At 33.7% G+C, this 24593-nt stretch overlaps 1 protein-coding gene across 1 annotated transcript; it reads left to right on the forward strand.

Moving 5' to 3' along the window:
- Positions 1–770: 770 nt before the first annotated feature.
- LOC138314130 (late secretory pathway protein AVL9 homolog) lies at positions 771–23198 on the forward strand. Its single transcript, XM_069254308.1, has 15 exons — positions 771–970; positions 3946–4066; positions 4367–4452; positions 5051–5122; positions 5345–5501; positions 5960–6039; positions 8275–8344; positions 8816–10287; positions 10420–10554; positions 11601–11742; positions 12430–12510; positions 14083–14197; positions 14412–14465; positions 15975–16063; positions 16950–23198. Exons 1-15 carry the CDS (start codon positions 890–892, stop codon positions 17018–17020), a joined length of 2826 nt encoding a protein of 941 aa, XP_069110409.1. The 5' UTR covers positions 771–889; the 3' UTR covers positions 17021–23198.
- The last annotated feature ends 1395 nt before the right edge of the window (positions 23199–24593 follow it).

Genomic DNA, 24593 nt, shown 5'->3' on the forward strand with positions numbered 1-24593 from the left:
CACAGACAAAGCCCTCACAGACCTGCATAAAAAACGCAGGTCCGTCAGGATTTATACATGAAATAATGACTTTAACAAACGGTCGAACCGGTTGTTCCAAATAAACGAAAACGGCCTACGTGTTAATATAAAAGATGCTCCATCGCCGACAGAACATAAATGACATTCATCATTTGAACAATAATTGGTGTTTAATCGTGTATATATATATTCTATATGTCTAATTAACACAAGAAATAATATGAAATAATTTAGTTTGCCTTTGGTGCGTGCGCAATCAGTACTTCATTCCATATACAAAATGTAGGATATATTGCCACAGAATTTTTTCGGGATGCAATTAATTATTTTTGTTATTTTTTAACTTGAAGTGAAATTAGAAGCTCAAACTTTTCGATGGTGGCAATGGTGTAAAGTAAGTAACTTTTGTAACTGAAGAAAACTACTAAATCGTCTGCTCATGATAGTGAAAAAAGGCCGTTTGTCAGCGGTGGAGCATCTGTCCGATATATAACGTTTACCCTACAATGTAGTGATTACATCAAGATATGTGTAACTATTGATCATTAACTATCGTTTTGAAATAATTTTAATTAAAAAGTATATCAAAGACCTATCGCGCCTTTAAAAATAGCTTTCAATAAAGCTCTTATATGATAGGTGATTATTTTTCCTTCCAGTATGCAATCATATCCAGGCTACCAAACGTAGTACAGCACGTTGGATTTTCGGAATGTCTCTGGACTTATTTCTAATTGAAATGATGTTGTGTCAAATTCCGAGTGAAGTTTGTCCCGGAAGTTCGACCATAAAAACCTGTGGCAGACGATGATGACACTTCATTTATGGAATTCAAACGCCATGGCGAGGATATGAGCGTAGTAAAACGATGGCAGGTGCAGACGTTACAATGGACTCACCCGTGCTACACGTGGTAGTTATAGGGTTTCACCACAAGAAAGGTTGTCAGGTATTTGCGGCATGATTATAGGACGTGTCCAGTAACCTGTGGGAAACTCCCTCTGGCCATCATGCATTTATTGTGGTTCTTCACAAGGACAACCTTACTTAATTGTCGACACAAATTAAACAGACATAATTATGAATTAATATTCTGTTGAAATATTGCAACATCGAATAGAAATATTGAAAATTGAAGTACAATTAAAGTAAAAACTTAGATATTTTATGAGATAAGATGAAAGTACAAAATTACATTTATTTTTAGTCAACTGTTCAATAGCAGTACATCAAGGATTTTTAAGTGAGAAGGATTCGTCACTGTCTCTTTACACTACTAAACACCACGCGAGACGCCTATGAACCAGGAATAAAAACCATTTTTCTCAACAAATGCTTGTCCTGTCAAAAGAAACACCAATGTATAGTTTATTAAATTTCACAATATTTAGTACTTGCTTTAAGGACGGAAGATTTAGAAAAATTGTCTTAAATCTTTCGTTAAAAAAATATGGCAGCTCATGAAATGACGGCCCGCTTCAGAAAGTAAGACAGTAAGTCTGGCTTCCCTTATGTACATCAAAGGATGCGCCGGCGGATATTATAAACATATTGAAGTATTATCGACCCCTTAACAATGTTTAATTTATAGGTGAAGAATGCAATCGGAAATTTTTAGAGTGTCATTAAAAAGCTTTTAATTGGAGTTTTTACTAGTGTTTTAGTGTTGTTTAGCTATGCAATGAGGTCTTATTTTGGAGAAACAGGTTCTTATATAGACCTTCTATCACACTGTATTATCGACCCCTTTGACCTATTATCGACCCCCAAAATAAATATGCAAAAGAAACGTGTTTTATCAAATGTAAAGAGAACATTGTCAAGCAAATCCCATTTGAAAATGATACACCCGCTTTATAATTGTATTTAATGCACAAAATATTACAATAACTGAATCCTGTATTATCCAAATCAAAAACATGGTTATATATGTATGTAATATGTTCCATTCTAGATCTACAATTACGAAACTTGGCATCCAGGACTATATATATGTACTATCGTTTTTGGAATACAAACCTCGATAAAAAGATGACGTTGAACTGAACATATCAACCAACCAAACGCTTACTGAGATTTGATTTATATTAAAGAAAATTTATATATAATTGCTCAAAATATGTATATGATTAGACGTATACAATGTGCATATTCATACATTTTTTTTAGAAATTGCTATTACTAGTGAATATTTACGTGTAAAATACACAATTAAACTTCTACGTTTTTAATATGTCTGGCAAAAGAGTCAGGTCACTTTTGAAATTTTCTTGCCTGCATGCAAAGCCATGCATACGATATACTACCAAATACTGCATACATATGTTATGGAAACGATCTATCGCTCAACTGACAACCCTGGCAAAACAATGCATCCTATATATCAAATTTGATATCCTGTCATTTTGTTTCAGACACTTTGGCGTCACTGCTTTTTTAATTAATTCTCTTTCATACTTTGCTGAAATTTTTTCTCTTTCTCTCAATCTCGTTTTTTTTTCTAATTCTTTCTTTTTTCTTTCTGCCAATTCCTAATTTTATAGAAATGGCTCAGATCTCCCTCATCCTTTTGTTTGTTTTCTATCTTAACTCTGCACTCTTCTTTTTTATCAAATTTTTTGATCAAGTCGTTAACATCTAAAATAAGTCTGCAGTGCCTCATTTTTTCAAAATCATTAGCAATTATTACAGATGTAATTGCAATGTAATAGTTAGAATAATATTCAAAGGAAAGACATCGCAAATAATTTATTTTCTTTTTATTAAGAGCAAGGATAACTGCACTGTTGCATTAATATCTGTACAGTGCAATTAGACAAAATATATATAATCGTTAAAATAATCGAGAAAATTGTTTATCATACTACATACTTTCGTTGACAGTGACTTGCTTCACGGTCTAAGAAAGATAACTCTTATAATAGGTATTCCGCATTCGTTTTAGAGATTTTAAAGACATCCTTGCTTCCGGGATGTAGGGGGGGGGGGGGGGGGGGGGGGGGCGAGGTCGATAAATGATAATACATTACATGTAAGTTTTCAGATTTATCAATCTATTATCGACCCCCTACCCCCACAAAATAAAATTAAGATATTTGCATATCAATCTTTCTTTAATCTGGTTAATGATGTTCACATCTCTTTGTTTACGTCCTAAAACGAAGAAAAAAGACAAGACAGAGTCAATACTGAGCGTACCGACTTCGTGCATTCTACTAACTTGTTGCGTAACAACATCAATTCTAAACTATGCGGTAAAAGTAACTTGCGTCTAGGTCAGTTTTCGGATGTTTTCATTATTGTTTGAGACTATGGAATAGTCAAAAGATGATCCGATTGCCGTAGTCTTTGTTAATTTGGAGATTGATTGGCAAATATATTAGCATAAGACGAGTTATTTATGATATTAACTGTTGGGGGTCGATAATTGATAGGGCCGATAATACCTTAAGTTGCTCTACATCAAAAGGAAATCAGTCGTCACCCAACATCACGGTCAGTGAACAAACTCAAAAGCTCTTGCGACCTATTTGTCCAAAACCCTGAGTGACAAATCCTTCTCACTTATAAATCCTTGCAGTACATGTACTGTATATACTGAGCTAGTATAAATTTTGGCTCTGACCCCCAGGGGGCAGGAGGTGTAAGGCTTGATAGGGGAAATAGAGATAAATATTTAAATTCCTATAGGAAAGAATTGATAGGGGAAAAAGAGATAAATAATTAAATTCCCATAGAAAAAAGAAACAATGAATCTGTATTCATAACATAAGTTGGCATTACAAACCAGGTGAGTGATACAGGCCCTCTGTGCCTCTTGTTTGATTCACTATAGGGTCAATATACAAATTAAATTATGATAAAAATGGATACTGAACAGGGTTAATTTCTTCATATAATGAATTAATTATTGATACGTTACAGGTGGAATTTGCTTATCCTCCACTGATTACTGGCAACAAGGTTGATAGTCATGAAGTTCCAGAAGTTTGGAAACACCTTCCATCCCTGGCCATACCAGATGGTGCCCATAACTATACACAAGGTACTTAATAATGTACATAACTATACACAATAAAGGTAGAACTATTCTAAAAAAATACTTAATAATGTATAATTTTACTAAAAGCAATTACTTGGGTAATAGGTACTTCATTGTCAGTCAAAATTTGTGTATTATAGTTCCTGTTAAACTTAGTAAACCATAAAACTATTATCAATTTAAAATGCTGGTTGAGCACTTGCTTTTCAAATGTTTAAAAAAAAACCTATGCGGTCAGGAAAAAAAAAAAGATGTAGATGACTTGAATGATTCCAACTAAATTTACAAACTTCTTTATTGTAGACACAATATTTTTCCACCTTCCATCAAGAGATGGCAACTGTACCACTGTTTATGGTGTAGCCTGTTACAGACAGATGGATGCTAAAGTAAGTATTTGATAAAAGAATCTTCACATTTGGAACCGAGAATTACGTGTAAAATGGACAAACCAACAGTATATCATTTGAACACAAATTGAAAAATTTATTTTCACATCAATGTTAGCTATGTTCCCATAAGTACTGAATACATTCCTGGGATATTAAGAGCTCCAAACGCAATTTCATGCTATTGTGATGATGTGATCGAGTCAAGTCAAATTAGTAAACAGATCTTTGGTATCCAGTTTCAAACATCTTGTATTGTAGACTGTTTCTGATCAAATAACCTCAGCGGTTTAAAGATTAACATTCAACTGTATGAACAGGTTATATTTGTATACATACTGCATTCTTTAGCTAACCTCAGAAATACAAAATATAATACATGTATACCATATTATAATATTTTAATGTCAATCATTTGTGATTGCTTTTGATGACGAACTCAGGAATGGTAGATCAACAGACAGGCGTAGCTTGTAGATGTTCACAGCTTACATTCTCTTTACATTGTTCACTTTTAGATAGTTTTAGTGTTTTTTATTTCAATAACTAAATCTGTTGTTGTTTTATTGTAGTTTCTTAATTTCCTCACATTTTACAGGACTTGGTGAATAAAACTGCTGATGTGACTAGAAGTACTGTACAGAAAAGTGTGTGTGTTCTCAGTCGACTGGTTAGTATTTCATTGCATATATGTTATATGAATTTGGCATTTGCAAGACTTTGTTAAATGCTGTCTTTTGATTGTGAGTATGGAAGGGACTACATTTGAAGACTTAATTGAAAAAAAAGTAAAAAGTAAAGCAGATAATAACATGATAATTACAATGTATATTAAAAACAGAGCACTGTATACAGTAAAGACTTTTCTTAAGATACTTTATTTCTTCTTCAGCCTTTATTTGGATTAGTGAAGGCCAAATTGGAGCTTATTACACATGCCTACTTTGAGGAACGAGATTTCACCAAAGTTGGTTTGTTGGAAGAGACATACAAAAACCTGACAATGTCTGTGACAGAGGGAGTGAGAGATGGCTCTAGGGTGTTTATGGGTAGGTCGTTATGTTACGATAATTGTCATATTGATTGATATTGCTATCTTGCTAGCCATACATGTATAAATAGGCCGGACCACCTTCAGTAAAGCATGCGATTTCGATTTATACAACAAGTTCATGGTTATAATATGATATATTTCATTCCTCATCATGGTTAATAAATATTATATTGGATGTATTATATATATATATGTATCCCTGAAAATCAAAATCTGTTATATACATGCATCTGTAACAGCGTTTTACTGTCTAGTAAAAAAAAAAGATTATTAGAGATTTAGAAACATTTACATTGATATTCTATACTTTATGATAATCTATAAACATTGGCCTTTAAAATGATTTTATCATATTTTGTAAATAATTTAAATACAGATGAGGCAATCTTAATGTTTTACCACACAGTCACAGAAAGCTGTGTAACTCTCGATCTTTGTATTGTTATTTTATAGGGATGTCAGTGAGGGATGTTGTATGCCAGTTTCGACACAAGATTGTTCTTCTATTTAAATTGATATTACTGGAACGCAGGGTAAGTAGCATTAACCATTCACAATACCAGCAAAATAAATCTGTTAGCTGCTGTAGTAAATGTTTGTTTTGAAGAAGCTGTAGTAAATGTTTGTTTTTGAAAAATTTTAAAGTTCTAAGTATTTTTTATTTTCATTGTTAAATTGAATTGTCTGCTATTTAAAGATGCTCCACCGCCGACAGAGCATAAATGATGTTATTCATTTGAACAAGAAATGGTGTTTAATCGTGTATATATATGCTTAATTAACACAAAAAATAATATGAAATAATTTATTACGCCTTTGGTGCATGCGCAATCATTAATTCATTCCATATAGGATATAGTGTCACGGAATTTTTTCGGGATGCAATTAATTATTTTTCATATTTTTAACTTGAAATAAAATTAGAAGCTTAAACTTTTCAATGGTGGTAATGGTGTAAAGTAAGTAACTTTTGTAACTGAAGAAAAATACTAAATCGTCTGCTCCTGTTTTTTATAGTGAAAAAATACCATTTGTCAGCGGTGGAGCATCTTTAATTTGAACATATCATTATTGAAATAATATCATTTACCCATTACTGAAATATTGTCAAATTTACATTTACTCAATATACATTGTGTGAACTAGTGCAGTATAAAGCTTAACTCTACAGTTCTGTAGCTGCATGATTATGATGGGAATCGGTTGTAAAATCATAATTGCTGATCGGTTTAGGATGACCTATACTAATTATCAACTCTCCTATAATTATATATTTAATTAACCTTTTAATTCATCAGAAAAAAATAGAATGATAAACTAACTGTATAAATTGAAGCATTTTTTTTCTTTGATTCAAATTTGAATTTTAGTGTATCTAATATGTCTAAGGCATTTTGAAATGTAGATTTTCACAGGTATATTATATAAGAAAAGTTCAGAACAGCATGAAATAAGCACAAGTCAACTTCGCTAGCCAAGGGTATTAGTTCGATTCTCTTTCTACTACCCTTGGCATATCTCACTTCAGAACAGGTGTTTTTGCTTTCAAATTCTGATTGGATGCGGCTAGGTTCAGGCGACCAATGAACACGCAGCTTTGATATGTCAACAAAACTGAATTGAAGCGATAGTATAGTGACCTACATTTGTATAATGTGGAATCAGGCATGTCATGCTTGTCAACATCAACTCCTAGCGAAGTTATATCACTATCTATTTAATCAATTAGATGTTTTTATACCAGGTAAATGAACGTCTTGGAGACATTGCTCTCCAAACAAATTGGAAAGTATGTGCGTGGGTTATGTTTCACAAATTAAACAATTAAAAGATATACTGCGATCTCGTTACAAAATTGGACATTGCAGAACTTCTGCTGCATGAAACACACAAAAAACCCTGGTGTCCGAACTTACTATTAAACAAATGACTCGCACACATGTTCACCTTTGGTATTTTGAATCTGTCGCAAACAATACACGTGTTTCATAGGGCGCTGCCATTTTTTCAACCATACAAGAATGATACGAGCTTTTTAATTGGTTGCTTATTACGTAAATGGAAGGGACACAACTGCGGTGATCCAGCAGGTGGCGCAGTGCGAGACCACCCGTTCTGAAGTGAGATATGTCAAGGGTAATAGAAAGAGAATCGGACTAATACCCTTGGCTAGCGAAGTTGAGCACAAGTTATCTCCCATTTAAACTATCGATTATTATCTTTTATCATCAATAGTCTTCAGGGAAATCATTATCGATCGATCAGTGATTAAAATTGAGAATCAGTCTAACACTAATAGCTGATATCTCATTTTTGTGTCTATTTAGGTTTTATTCAGTGGCCCGTCTGTTTAGAAACTCTAATTCTGTAGTTGATATTTTCGTGTCTAGGTTTTATTCAGTGGTCCGTCTGTTTAGAAACTCTAATTCTGTAGTTGATATTTTCGTGTCTAGGTTTTATTCAGTGGCCCGTCTGTTTAGAAACTCTAATTCTGTAGTTGATATTTTCGTGTCTAGGTTTTATTCAGTGGCCCGTCTGTTTAGAAACTCTAATTCTGTAGTTGATATTTTCGTGTCTAGGTTTTATTCAGTGGTCCGTCTGTTTAGAAACTCTAATTCTGTAGTTGATATTTTCGTGTCTAGGTTTTATTCAGTGGCCCGTCTGTTTAGAAACTCTAATTCTGTAGTTGATATTTTCGTGTCTAGGTTTTATTCAGTGGTCCACCTGTTGAGAAACTCTAATTCTGTAGTTGATATTTTCGTGTCTAGGTTTTATTCAGTGGTCCACCTGTTGAGAAACTCTGCAATACATTACTCTCACTGCTCTCCCTGTTTCCAGGTAAGTCTACTCGGTGTTTAATGTAATGTAATGATACTGAAATGGTTCTAATAGTAAATTAGCTTATAGCTGTTATAACATAAACCCAATAAGCGTCTCATAACTATAATTGGCCCTTTCCCTTTACAGACACCATATAATTTATTTATTTTATTTTGGAAGTTGATTTGTGGCTCAATCATATGATTTTGAAAGTTCTGAATTTTCTGAATTTCAGTTTAAGGAAATTCCTGGTTCATACTGCTAAGATAAGATTCCATTTAGATAACTACTTTGATACATATCTTTTGAGGAAAGGACAGTTACCAGACTGTAAATAACATGTGCTAATTAAGGTATATCTTGCTTAGTGGTGCAGGAAATCTGGCGTATACGGTCATAGAATGTCTGATTACTGAATGACTCGGCTGTGTAGCTTCCCATTACGAGTTTAAAATATTTCTGATAATATCGTAATGCTTTAAATTACAGGTATGATTGAATTTGGATTGGAAGAAGCCACTTCTAACAGCAATAGTAAAAAACTTTCTCCAACAATGAGATCGATACAAATTGGAAGTGATGAAGAAGAATTCTTAGAGATTCGCTACCACAGTGACAGTTCACGACACAGTTCCCCACAACTATCTCTTGACCCTGAAATACAGCTTTCAATAGACACTGAGGTATCAAAACTTCATCCCCAGGAACCCAGTTCTCCAACAATACCAAGGGGATGTGATGACGATTCAGGCACACATGATCCACTTACTAGTGCAGAGAAGACTTATAATTCTTATTCCACAAATTTACATTCCAATGTATTACAGGATAATGTAAATGGTAACAGTGGGTTAACAGGCGACAGAAACGGTGCAATATCAGACTCTATAGTAGAGGAAAACAAACATGATGAAGAACATGAAATCCTGTCTGCAGAAAATTCAAAAACAGATTGTGATAATAATGAAAAACAACAAAAGTTAGATCCTAGCAAGGAAGCAGCCATTCCAGACAGCAGTTGTAATACCAGTGATATGTTAAGTAATGAGACAAGCTTTATATTGGCTACAAGGTCGACAGAGATTGAAGTTCCGAACAACAGATCTCGAGGGAGTTCGTTCCTCTCATCGTCTCCTAGTCCAGTTACCTCCCCTAAGCAGTTGGTTCTGTCGGAGAACAGTAATCCACTAGCCAATGTTAACTTTATCACACACATAGAGGCAGTCCAAACAGGCCAGACAATTCAGAACAGTGATTCTGTTATAGATATGGAGGAATACTCAGAAATGCTGGAGAAAATGGACTCAGAAACAACAGTGAAAAAATCACCACACACAGAACTGTCAGTAAGCATAGAAGGAAGCGGAGAAGATTTGCTTCAACACAAATTAAGTGATAGTGTGGAGGAGCTTGATTCTCCAGAAAGTATTCAGAAAATTGATAAAGAAGATTGTTTTTCATGGGAGGAGGATCGGTTGTTTTTGTCCATTGAACATGAATTAGAGTCGAACAATAAGGAAAGTAGTGGAGAATTCTCAGACAATGATGTAGGAGCTGAAGAGGTTTTCACAGAATCTGGGAAAAAGAATGTCTCTCGACAACAGAGCAAAGCAAGTGAGAATGACATGGCGGATATTAGTAGTGATTTGACAGAAGTAGATCTCGTTTCTTCAGAAACCAGTAGTAAAAAGTCAGATGTCGACAAATCACATGAGGATTTGAGTCCTCAGGATCCAGATGGAAAATTGTCTAGTCCAGGAAGCAAAGCTGCTGCTCTGAAGAATAAACTCAGTTCAGCATTTGGTTCCGTGCGGGAAAAGACTTCACGTTTGAAGCGTGGAAGTAGTAGTGGACAGAGCAGTAGTCCAGGTGATGTTCAAATGGTGGAAATGTCCAACTCCTATCTCGCCTCCAGACTGCAGCAAGATAACTGTGGATTCCCACTTGTCATTTTCTCTAAGGTAAAAAGTAAACTTTGCTGTGAATTTCTTCCAGACTTTATATATAGCTAGCAATCTACTTGTTTTCATGTTATGTTTTTCAGTTTTGTTTCCTATTTATTGTTAAACTGAATGTTTTGAACAATCTTCCAGGGAAATGTGTGTCACCCGTACCTCTCTCTACAATACTATGACCTGATGCAGGATGTTAACATCAGAGCCTTCGTCATCGGAGCCACCAACATGTTGTTCAAGCAGAAACGACACCTGACTGATGTAGTTATTGATGTGAGTATGCCTCAGCATAAGTCCTTTGTAACATTGGTCTCTCAACACAATCCTCACATTTAAGTTATGGTGGAATACTAGAATCATGCACCATTTCGCTGTCAAATCCTGTCAGAATAACTCCTCATTAACTACTGGGCCAATTTCAATGAAACGTCACAGAAATGTTGGGGACAATCAAGTGTAAATGTGCAAGAACGCTTTGTTGGTTAGCAATTTGGCTTACACTATTTTCTAGTTTAAAATAGATGGAAACTTCTTACTAATTTAAAAACATCTCCTTAAACAATCACTTCTTGATATCATTTTAAATGTTGATTTACAAAGTTGTTTCTGTTTTGATATTAGCTAGTGTAGAGGAAATCATAGGAGATTCTGTTCTATATATAAAATTTGTGATTGTACAGTATCCTGAGTGTCCAGATTTGCGAGTAATGCTTACAAATGCTAAAGCATTGAAGGTTGTACTTTTTAGATTTTCTAAATTACCAAAATTATCCTGCTTGAAGTATATATATATGTTAAGAAAACCTGTAAAGTGATTTTAACATTAGAACAGGACTTCTTTGGAGTCCATTATCTAGATTACCAGTCTTTGAATGAATCTTTTTTAAATGTTTGATCAAAATGAATCTTGATTTACTGGAGTCCTCTGAAGGTAGCTGTGATTGATTAGTTTAGCTATACATTGACATGCTTTTACTCTCTGGTTCTAAGAATTGGATAGCTGTTTTATTTGACTTGATATATGTCCCTGGATACATATGGATTTCAAAAATGGATAATTTTGTCTATTTGATTTGAAAATATCGTCCTGGAGCTAATTATTAGCTTCGCTCGGATTAAACAGCTATTATAATATTAACTAAGGTTTAAGATATAATATACATATATTTCACGTGAAAGAAAATCTTCAATAGACCTTTGGTACTGTACTTTATTAAATGTTGTACATAAATCATATCCATGTATCAGTAGATGATTGCAATTCAACAACATGCTTTGTCTTTTGAATAAGAATTGAAACTATATTATTAAATTGACAGACAACAGAGAGCCGTGTTGATATACATGACAAAGAGTTACAAAAGGTCCTGAGTCTGACCACAGCCGACCTACGGTTTGCTGACATCATTGTGAAGGCGGTCGTAGAAGATGAACAGGATTCAGATTATTTCGATGGAACAGGTACATAATTCGGATTTAAAATTTTAGTGATTTTTATTACCTGAACCTGTGTTAGTATGTACTGTAATAAATGTAAGCACAATTGTTGATCAAACCAACAGATTCTTCCATGGTGTTAAGCTGTTAAGTATGAATATTTGCTACATTGTTCATCAGCTTGGTGAGGGGATTCATTATTAAAAATATCTGATTAAACTTTACACTATGTTTTCATCTCTAAGAACATGTCTGGCTTTATAACCCCAATATAATTTCCCCCTGCAATGATTTGGGGAGACCTGTAGTATGGTGCTGTACCCATCTCATCCCATCCTGTTCTACTTTTATTTAATATATGTATACATATGTAACAGATATTTTTAGTTCAGTACATGTATTGACCCCAAAACAAACTGAAGTCCTGAGTTGGGAAAGATGATTTACTGGAATGACATGCTTAGTAGTTAAGAGCTGAATTCAACAAGATGTGCCATCAGAATCATTTGTATATTTTTGAATTTGAATATGCATGCCTTCGTCAAACCTGTCCACATGCAAACAAATGTTAAGTGGTCAAATTTTCTTTAACTTTTGCCATCATGATGGTTAATGCCTTTGAAGTTTGTTTCTTCAATTAACTTAAAGGAAAGATCATATTAACATGAACCTAAAACCAGATAGCTATATTCTTTTCTTTGTATATTACAGAGTGGGAAGGTGGAGATGAGTGGTTGAGAGCCCAGTTCAGGATTTACCTCCAGTCCCTTCTAGTCAGCTGTCACCAAGATGGTACCTACCTCAAACAGATTTTTATAACCGCGCAACAAAGTTAAGGGGGTACACTGGAATTGGGTCGTTGCATGTCTGTCTGTCGCTCCGTCTGTCTGTAGACTCAACTTTGTCTGGCAAACTCTTCCTTAACTACAGTCAAACCTCGATGTATCGAAGCTCAAGGGACCGTCAGAAAAACTTCAAAACATCGAGACTTCGAATTACTAGTGTTTGAAATTAGACCAATTTTTTTTTTACCATGACCAACTGTGGTAGTTGTGTACATGTTGTCTCCGTTTCATAAACTTTATAATTATTGTATTTACCACAAGCAAAACAAAATAAAAACGAAGTATGCAATTAATCACATGTATTGTATATTATAAACAAGACTTACTTGTACTAGGCCTAACCCATGTACATGTGTTCGTTTGGTGACTATTTAAGCGATAGTTAATATTGCGGAATGAATATAAAATCAAAAACATGTTGCAAAAAACGAAACTAAAAAGGAGGAACCGAAAGCGCTACAACACCTACAAAATACTTCGATTTAGAATGATTGATTTGCTCCAGTATTTATGCCAAAGTTTTGCAATGTAACAGTTTTGACTATGAGTTACTAATAATGTGGCTCGTTTTTTACCGTTCTGTAAATTCTACAAACTGCTACCAATGGCGGCGGCGAACATCAAAAACAACTAACTGTATCTTTGCCGTACTAATGATTTAATAACGCAGCTTGTAAAAACAAAGCCTCATTATCGGCCTGATCAGTGATATTAATTATCTTCATGATAGCAAGCAAGCAACACAAGCTGTCATAATCCTTATTGTCCGGCGAAGTGCCGTCGCGAGACAGCTAGGTGTGACAGCATGCCGCGGGGTATCGGTGAACATCTGATCTGTCCAGGTAAATTTTTATTCGAATCATTGAGTGTCAGTTACCTATGATTCTATAACAAATGGTCCATGAAAACAGTTCGATACATCGAGAACTTTGATTCATAAAACTTTGATTCATACATGGGTTAGTTAGTAATGTAGTGAAGAAATTCGGGACTGGACCAAAAGTTCGATACAGCGAGAAATTTGATTCATCGGAGTTCGAATCATCGAGGTTTGACTATATTTGACAGAGTTTTTATAAAATTTGGTTCACAGAACACTGACATAAAGGGAAGTTGAGTAAACAATGCAGGGTTCTGCAATATCTCCTATTAATGGAGTTATTACTAAATTTGTGCAGCAGGGTTATTAGTCGTTCACACTGGAGACAGTTCTATATGATTTAGTTGTAAAGGACTGTTGTTCACCGACCTGTTAATTAAAATGACAAAAGAGTTCCGATACTGTAGTGAGCATTTCATGACTAAATATATATTGTTCTTACTGGTTCAGTTGTTTGAATTATTTGTAAGGACTAAAGAATCAATGACAAGGTTAAAAAATTTTACTTGTGTAAAATCCTTATCATGGGATTAAAGTGAATTGTTGGTGGTAGTGTAATGATAAATTTGACTTTTAGATAAAAAAAGTATAAGAATGTAGGTTCTAAGAAATAATTGCATGGTTTAATTGATTTTTCAGATGTCAAGCATCAGGAAGACTTTGGTATTCCTTTTGTCCAAGCATTTAAAACAACTCACAGCTATCGTGTATGGACCAGCACCAAACATGAGGGCATGCAGAATATTGCATTAGGGTGAGTTCTGAATGCTATAAACAGACCCAGTTGATTTTTAAAGTCAAAGTTTATAGCATAATACCTATAGTTTGGGGTTACAAATTTCTGGCTTTCGGTTGTGTAATTATTCTATCTCCTATTGGTGACATCAAGCTTATCCCAAGTTTATTGGCCCTAACAAAGCTTTGAGAAGAAAACAAATGAATTAATTAAAGTGTTTTATTTTTTACAGACATCCTTACCATGGTAACCTGGGTGTGTCCGATATCAGAATGAGGCTCTCACAGTAAGTTGTAATAATTGGTTTTTTTTAATACTAAATCTGACTTTCTTATATAATTGGCAGATTCTATTTCTTCATAAACTACGGAAAAAAAATCTGAGATATGGCGCATAAAAACCTTACATTATCACAGCATCATTGTGTATTGGTTTAAAAACAAATATCAATAAAATTGTATATTTAAACATATTTAATGTTATCAATTATACTAAAAAATCAATTATAAGCATTTATACAGCTAATTTTGAACTTCATCAGGTTATGAAATAAATTTTGTTTGCAAACTTTTGCAAGATCAGCTATGCAGAATCACACAGTTTGCAAACAAAATTTCTTTCATACCCCTATGAAGTTAAAAAATAGTAACATCAATGCTTAAATGAAAAACAAAAACATGTAGGATGTTTAGGTTACACTGCCCAATACTTAGCTGCGATGACATAGCTCTGAACGACGGACGGAAGATTTCTGACAGATGGTCGTCGTCAGAGCTACGATTCCGTCCCATTGACCGCAGTGTTGCAAAACATCCAGCGGGAAAATGTTGCATTTCACGTGTGTAATGTAATTTTGTAATTAAATTCAACAATATCAAATATTTTAAACATAAAATGATGATTTATTTATCCACCTCCAAGTCTAAATTATGTTTAAAAGCACATTTGAATGGCTTACATCTCCGACACGGCTCACTTGGCCGCCATGATGCTTCTCGTTAGAAAGTCTCGCGCTCCAAATATGGCAACTAGTACCATATATGGAATGACCTACAAATTTTCACTACGAAAGAAATATACCTAATGTCACAAATTTTTTAACATGAACTTTAAAAATTCTTTTTTCGCTAAATTTTAATAATACTTACATTTTCTCAGTTCCACCATGTTTATTCTTAGTTTGTTGGCTTATTAAAGCTTTTAAACATATTTTACCTGATGAGTTTCATTTCGTCACGGTTTCCGGTAAATCAAACATGGCGGCGTATTTGAACAGAATTATACATGTGTTGTGTTTGCCTTGGATTTTACCACTAATAGTTGATAAAACATTATAATCGAAAGGTTTGTGAATTGAATATTGGTCATAGTTGTCATAACAATACAGTTACATAAGGATATTACCCGAAAAATATATTTTTATCAGTCTCAAAGTGCGCATGTGGATCACAGCGGGGCTTGCAACACTAGTGGCAATGGGGTGGAATTCATACCCTGCCGGGAACCAGAGTGGAGGCAGGGTATGATTATTCGTTCTACCCAATACTGTGTATGCTTGCCAATGGATGAGAAGATAGTCAAGTTCATATTAATTTATTGTACCATAGCCTGTTTGTTTGAGATTGAATTAGCTACTAGCTACTACAAAAGTACCAATCCTTGTAATAACCTTCGCTACTACCGATTAAATATCAAATTTTGAAGTAAATAAAGAAAACTTGTTGCCGGAAAATGAGTCTAATAGTTGAAAAAAAAATGATAAAATTTAACGTACACTTATATGTCTCATTAACAGCACAATGCAGAACACAGAGCGTGGTAAAAAGATCAATGCTGCAGTGTCACAAACAGGCAAATATGTCATGCAAACTGGGAAAGTTGTAGGTGAGTTGTCTCCCCTGATAGTGTGGTGATTCCAACCATAAAACTATTGATATACATTGAAATATGTTTAAATGAGACTCTAGTTGATGAAATACACCTATTTGTTCCTATATATATACCTTTGCATTCCTCAAGATTTATATTTACGAAGTTTGAAAAACAAGCCACCTTTCAATAGGCTTTGGAGCTATGAACTTGTCAATGACTGAAAGGTGCAAACAGTAAAACTCCTATAACTCGAACAGCAAGGGATTGAGGAATACAGGGTACTCAACTCATCTGAGGTTGGTCAAGATCGGTCATACATAGTCAAAATGTCTGGTCTCAAACTATTATAAACAATGTGTGTTAATGACATTTTAATTACCATGATTTTCAGCATTTTGAATTTTTAAATGCTCTTTGATAGCAATATCAAATTGAAAAAATATATATATATAAAATGAGCATTTTAAAAATTTCTCAATTGAAGGGCCGAACACCTGTTCAAAGAATGCAAGGTTTAATACTATTTATTTGATGAAATGGGGATACATTTCTATTGGAGGAATAAGGGGTGTTCGACATACAGTGGTTAGAGCTATCCAGGGTTTTGTTAGATGAAACAGAGGGACACAGTTTGGACCATGCGATCAGTTCGACGAATGGAGGGTATTCGAGGAATAGGGGTTCGAGTTAGAGGGGTTATACTGTACATGTATAAGGAAACACATTCTAACATATAATCAAAGTAAATCATGTAATAGCTGTATACAAAAACCAGAATTGTTTTGTTTCAATTCATTGTCATATTTGAAAGCAAAACATTCTGATTTTTTCTTTAGAAATTGACTGTGTGTATAGTATTATAAATATGCATGTTTTGATATCCGGCTGACTGTTTCAGGTGGTGCCATCACTCATGCTCGGTCAGCCATGTCGTCATGGTTCAGCAGAAGCACCAAGGAACAGTCATGAACATGCTTAGCTTTATTTAATCTTACTCTAGAAGCATTGGTAACTGTCAATATTACAAGGGATACAGCCATTGGGTCAAGGCTGAAAATCTAAAACATTTTCTTATTCAAAGTATTTTGTTGATCTCAACGTTTTGGTAAATATTGTATAGTAAAGTAAACTTATCTCATTCTCAGATAACAAGTTATTATGATCCCCTTCACCTGGAGATTATAAACTCCCGATACTAATGAAAACCTTAATGTTTATTAATTAGAGGATGATTGAGTAAATGCTAACAATTAGTACATTTAACTTTTCGATAAAGGTTGAATTTGATCTTGTTGAATCCGTTGATTTTCCCTGTCATAGTGTGCAAGTTGACCTTGGAATTATTTTGTGATAGGTTAATTATTATTAACCATTATAAATTTGCCATGTATGTATGTTTAAAAACTGCATGATTGCAGAAAACCGTGTCAATTATGAAGGTGATCATTACATTTGTATTATTAGCAGTGAATTAAGAAACCTGGTTAGAATGATGATGATAACAGAATGTTGGATGTTCCACAAAATTGTGATCTTTTTAAAAGAGGAAACTTTGAACAACAATCATTATTGAAACCAGATAATCTATTGGTGTCCTGTCATTAAATCATAAAAAGGGTGTTTTTGTAAAACAAAATAGATGAATGACAGCATTTAGGAGCTGGTTTGAAAATTAATTCTCAAATTGAATATTTTCCAAATGTTGAAAATTACACATTGTATCAATATTCAAGGAAATCACGTATTTTCTGTAGCATGAGTAAATTTCTACACTGTATATTATAAATCGTAGATAAATGAAGGAATAACTTGCTTTATAATACACATAATCCTATTAATTAACAAATATAATTTTAACAAGTGTAACAAATTTTGAAATTGAGACTGATTTTTATACAATATTCATATACATAATTGCTAGACGTTTACCTCGAACATCAAAACCATGCAATGCATTTTTTGCTTTAATTTGTTGGAATCTGAAAATATTTAATGCCATACCTTTACAATATTGTTAATAGATCAGGGGTTTGGATAGTTCAGGGCTTGTTAAGGATATGTTGTATAATGTGGTGGGAAATAAGATGGGAAGTAGTATAAGAGGTAATAAAATTATTTGCCCTTGTTAGCAGGTACTGATAGTAACATTCAGCTTTTGAAATTAATGCCTGTCCGTCTACATGTGACCGGCAACTTTATGGTAGGACAGACAATTTTTGCCATGTAACTGGTCCTTTGACCGGCAACTTTTTGGTCCAGATAGAAGATTAATAGAATCTTACATGGGTCTGTGAAGTGGACTGGGATATCTCAACCCGAGTGAAAGATTTTGGCCGGTCAACCTGAGGCTTGCCGAGGGTTGACGGCCAAAATCTTTCACGAGGGTTGATATATCCCAGTCCACTTCACAGACCCATGTAAGATTCTTTTTCTCCCATACTTAGTAGTAAAATGACGAAGTTCCACTTGTTTTCCAGCTTTTTCATCGCGTCATTATCGCAGGAACGTAGTTATGCGTCAAAATTGATGACGTCATCTACAATGCTCGCCGCAGTTACGCAACATGTATTGATGACGTCACATTATTGTTTAGCGCGTGTGAGCTGTCTTACACCCCCCTGTGTAAGATAGAGATATCTTTTCCCTAGCAAACGCTGTGAAGTATGGGAGTAATATAAATCCAAATAGGTTAGAATTGTAGAAAGGTTGCAGATCAAACTGTACAAAACAAATTTTTGTAATATTCTGGTTTTCAGCCAACTTTGTTGAGAGCACACGATTTGAAACAGATAGCTGGATTTTTTTGTTAGTAAAATTAATACTTTGCTATAAACTACAAGGATGAATTTTAATTTTGTAAGGAATCTAGGACCAGTAACATTGAGTCAAGACCAGTAACTTTTAGGGCCACCCAGTCCTGAGGACCAGCTGAAAAAAGTCCTTAATGGAGAACACTGGTAACATCATCAATTTACATCTGGAAAATCATCTTTTGGTTTTGAAATATGACAAAATAATAATTAAGATTAATGGTGTTTTATTTTATAATGGGATTCCTTCTTACAAGGACCAATGACACTACTACTACATTAGGCAAGAGATATGTGTCAGAGTTACTCTCCTTCGATTCACTCTGTCAGCAGGTACATTATATTTAGATCTGAATGGAAGACTTATTAAGGGCTGTTCCAGCAAAACATATATGGCACCCAGGGAAGGCACTTTAAAAAATAGTATGGGCTATGGTGGGTTCAAAATAAAATCCCTTCTGTGCCAGGGTGGCGTTTCAATAAAATCACTGCTGTGGGTGGGACTATCTGAAGCACTTTTTGAAATAAAATGCAAAATTTGTGTTTTATAATGTTGCTCTCAGTCATCCTGACTACAAAAAGTAACTGTTGAGAAAAATGTTATTTTCTGACAATATTAAATAAGTTGTTCATCTTCAATAAAAAAAACCAATTATTTTATTTTCTTGTTTTTTTTATATAATATTGATAGATTATTTATCTAAAACATATTATATTCATTCAAACTTGACAATGGTACAGAGATACAAGGGATCAGTTTTGGCAAAAGAACAGATCTTTATTTAAATTCACTGTTATTAAGTCGTGGAAAAAGTAGCAGTTCACAAGCTTATGTGTGAATGTCCACATGTCTACTCTTGCATTATGCTTCAGAAACATTTCGGTATCTTTAGTAGATTTTCTGCTGGTTCTACAAGGATTGTAGCCTTATACGAATTTAGTAATAGATGCAGCATATCAAACAGTAGTTCACTGCACCATATACAGTGCAATTTTGTCCTAGGACTCTTCGGTGATGCTAGAAATCAAAATATGTAAATCCAAAAAGAAATAGAAAATTAAATCGCTTCTATGCCATGGTTCACAACAAAATAGATATGTGTGTTGGTCTATCGGTGGGTCTCCCAATTTCAAAGTGCCTTTCCCCCTAACATATATGTTTTACTGGAACAGCCTTAAGCATTCAAACACTGTTCAAATGGTTTTTTTTTCTTCTGGAAATGCTGCCTAAATATCTGTTAAAGCATAAATTTCTGAGTGATATGAACTAAATATATTTATACATTTGTATATACTGTTTTCATTAAAGTTTGTTAAAAATCCATAACATTGTTACATAATTAGATAAGAGACTTTTTCAATAGATTTGTTAAAGTTGTTATGTAATTTGTAATATTAACTTTAAACAATTCATGTCGTTCCCAGCTGTTTAAATCTTCTGACTAGAGACGTTAAAGTTTGTAAATGTATATGCCACAAAACGGGTACCAATGGCAATTAATTTTGTAGTATTAATTATAAACTCCAAATTGACTAATGTTGGATCTGCATTTACAATGTACAACCAGTAAATGTACAGCCTGGTTTTCCATGACAATATTGTTTTTTTTTTTTTTTTAAATGTTTACTTGCCAATATCATAGTTCCATATTGCTAAATTATGATATCTAAAAGATTACATGCTTTTCATTCTGGATCTGAACTTTAGGTCAATGAAGATAAGTACACATTTTTCACTGTTTACCTTTACTGAAGAAAATATTTAACTTTTTTTTTGGTGTCATTATTTGAACACATAAGTATATATACACAACAGGTATGGAAACAATGAATAAAGCAACTGCATTCAATTTTGAAAAAGTTATAAACATGAAAGTTATGTGGGTTTTTCCCCCCCAAAAAATTAATGAATCATCTTTTAATACATAGATACATATGTCTATTTCCGAGGGTTCTGTTTGTTTTTGTATATTTTTTTATCTGTTAAATTATAAAATGTTGAATTACAACTTGTATGCTTTGTCTGAGAAGTAAAAAAAAACTGGTGAGTGTACAGTGATAAGCTCTGGTCATGTCAATGCATGTACATTGTACTATACAATGATAGACAGGTGAGTTCCGACTGCCTTTGAATATATAATACGTCATTATAGATATCATTTTTGGGATACATACTGTGTTAATAAATCCTACTATTTTATGTGTCGTGTACCCGGAGATCCATATAATGGTCATATATTATGACACAATACTGTATCTGATGTTGATTACGAGGTTTGTTTTATTGGGGTATAAGTTCAGACCTATGAGATATATATAGGTGATGACACTTGGGTGTCTAGTATGTACAAAGGGATATTATAGTAAGGTACTATTGTTATAAATACACCAAATATATATTTGTCAGTAGATGTACTGTTTAGATTATTATTGTTAAAACGTTTAATATATTTATATATTTGGTTGACACATTATTTATTTAAATGTGTATGTATAACTACCATACCTCTGTGTTAATATCTGGTGTAGACGATGGAATCGTATTCCTGCTTCATCCGAGTTATTCTGTCGTTATAAATGTCATTATTCTTAATAAAAATAACTCGGACTACGCCCACTCTGTATTGTTGGTATAATGATAAAGGCAAATTGTAACCATACTTGTTGTAATTTATGATATTTTCTAGTGGTTTTCTTAATGGGAAACAATCCCAATAGACTATAATGAATGCTTATAAGCATCTCTACACGTAGTTATCGCCTATTAGCATCTCTACACATAGTTATCGCCCCTGAAAATACCCGGCTATATAGTTCCTTCCAGAATACAAGTATATGGCAGTATGTACATACCAAAGGTATTAATGAGTGATATGTTTCGTCTTTCTGTTGAGCTGTTATTGTTTTTTACGTTATTTGTTGGTGGGAGAAGTACGTGATTCTTGCTTCTCTCTGGAGAATTAAAAAAAGTTGCTTCTGAATTTGTTATTAAATACAATGCCATTACAAAAACAAAATGACAATTTAAAATAAAAAAAAACAGTAATTACACAACATTGCATCACAATCAATGTGAAACATTTCATTTTCGAATATACAACATTTTGTGTCTTCGTTCTTCTCAACCTATTCACAAATACAGAAATTTCCAGGTGAATGGCTTGTTAACATTTACATCTACGTTCATACAGTGCAACACATTTGTACTCACATTTGAGCTGTCGTGAGATAAAGATTGCATGTCTGACTAAAATAAAGTAGTAAAAGTTCAGTTTTGGACTAAGATGATAACTCATTAGAATTACTGATAGTACAATACACCTGCATATCGATGACAAGTAAACATTTTATACAATGTAGTTCATGAGTTTGAGAACTGTATGATTGTTAATTTTACAAAGCTAGCCTGGTTAGACTTTAAATCGGAATCATTATTATTATAGCTTTGATTGCAATATTGCTGTGTGTTTTGTTTAATATATTTGTACATTCTGTTCTACATTTATGACAGGCCTCTGAATCAGAAATTTATAACTCCGGGATAAGATTTCAAGGATGTGTCTTTACTGGTTTTCTTTTCAATTATTAAGATTTACCTAAATCTGGTAGATATTGTGCTTAAATATAAATTGTTGTTTTAACAGAAATGGAGATAAAAGTCAATGATAGTCTATTCACCCACCGTTAAATGTTAAATTGCAAAAATTATAATTAATTATAACTTACAATGTATTGTAATTAGGGACGTTTATAAGTTGTGCCAGTTTCTGGCTAATTACCGTCGGTCTATACCAGTGCCATCCTGACCCCAAAAACATGAGATGTCATTGAATGGATTTTTGTTTTGAAAGGACACAAAATTTATAAACACACAAACCAATAGTATCTATATCTAATACCTAACTTCATCACACTTCCTTGTTGTCTCGTCATAAATATAAGATGCTAAAATTGTTTAGACGGAAAAATTCAAATATTTTCTATGACATAAAGGAAGTAAAATAACATACATGCTTTAATATTTGTTTAGAAGTGGAAAACATTAGGAAAGGAATTTATATACATTATTTGTAAATATATTAATGTGATATATTTCTAATCTAGTTTTGAAATATCCTTTGTAAAAAAGTGTAGGCTGTCACAATATTAACCTGAAAGTGGTCGTGCTACTGAATGTTTTGATACAATGCATATGAACATTTGGTAGACAATTTCATGAAATGATATTACATTTGTAACTTTGGATTTGTTAAAGCAGTTAAATAACCGTGATCATGTAAGGTACACGGTTGTGGAAACAAGTAATGGTACTTTTCAAATAAATGGAATCACAAAAATGTTCTATAGCTTCTTTTTTAAGCTCACCTGGTCCGAAGGACCAAGATGAGCTTAAGCGATACCGTGGCGTCCTTGGCCTCCGTCGTCCCTCCTTGGTCTGTCTGTCCGTTGTCTGTCAACAATCGACTTCTTCTCCATAACCGCTGGTCGGATTTCAACAAAATTTGACTGGTGGCATCCTTAAGGGTTACTGATTGAAAATTGTACAAATGATGGGGCCCCCCCCCCCCCCCCCCCAGGGGCCTGAGGGACGAGGTCAAAAGGGGTTGTAAATTTTTTGAGTCGGGTTGCGTATTTCAGCAATCGCCAAGTAAAAGTAATATATAAGGGATTCGGTTCCAGCCTAGCACTACTCCATAAAACAACAAAGTCAGGAATAAAAATCAACTTATGATTTATTATAATCACAAATCATCAAAGTACAGGTACTGGATACATGGAGATTTACCAAGGTTATACAAATATTCTACACTGAAATAATTATCTAGATTCTTGAAGACATTATGGAACATGGAACATTCCCATAGATGGAGGTGCTTCCATCTATACTGGTACATATGTATAATGCTCCGAGTATGGAGAAATAAATAGCTAATATCCTGTACGCCTTTAAAAAATTCAAAAGGCCCGAGGGGCTATGTTTATTAATGAAGTTAATTAAATTTTGTTATTAGTATACCAAGATGGCAGTGTGGATGTAGATTGGCCATATTGATATTTATCAAGTAGCTTAATCATGTCCTGGAGTTGTAAGTTATCGTGGTAAAGATCTCGCACATTTACTTATCGTCATCATGTATGAATTAGTATATCAACTGGTCGCGTATACCTGCTAAAGAAATATTTTGAATATTGTGTAATCAGATATTTTTATAATTCATTTCATTTTCAACGAATCTTTTTATTAAATATGCCTACGATCACAGTAACTAATTAAGCCATATAATTTACAGGGAACATTTCTGCAGTGTACCCTCATCTTACGCAGTTTTACATGCTTGATTCCTATGTCTGTAGATCTCTATGCATATGACTAACGCTCAAAATTTTGCTTATTCGAAACTCGTTATCTCAAAATTCAAAGACCAACGAAAATAATTCGACTGATCCGGAATTCAACTCTTGAAAAAAATAATGTCATTAGGTTTGATAAGAACGTGGTTTAAACAGTCCTTATCTTATGATTAATACAGTCGGGTACATGCCTATTACCGTGATCAGCATAATATCGTGATTTTCCAACTTATAAGGTTTGTATTAAATGATTTTTTTTATGATTTCAGATATTTTTGGATTTTTTAAATACACAAAATAACTTTAACTACGATAATATGATCGTCACGATAATAGGCACACACATGATCATGATTTCGAAATTAACACGCACCCATTGC

This window comes from Argopecten irradians, chromosome 2 (assembly GCF_041381155.1).
Source record: "Argopecten irradians isolate NY chromosome 2, Ai_NY, whole genome shotgun sequence".
In the NCBI taxonomy this organism is placed as follows: Eukaryota; Metazoa; Mollusca; class Bivalvia; order Pectinida; family Pectinidae; genus Argopecten; species Argopecten irradians.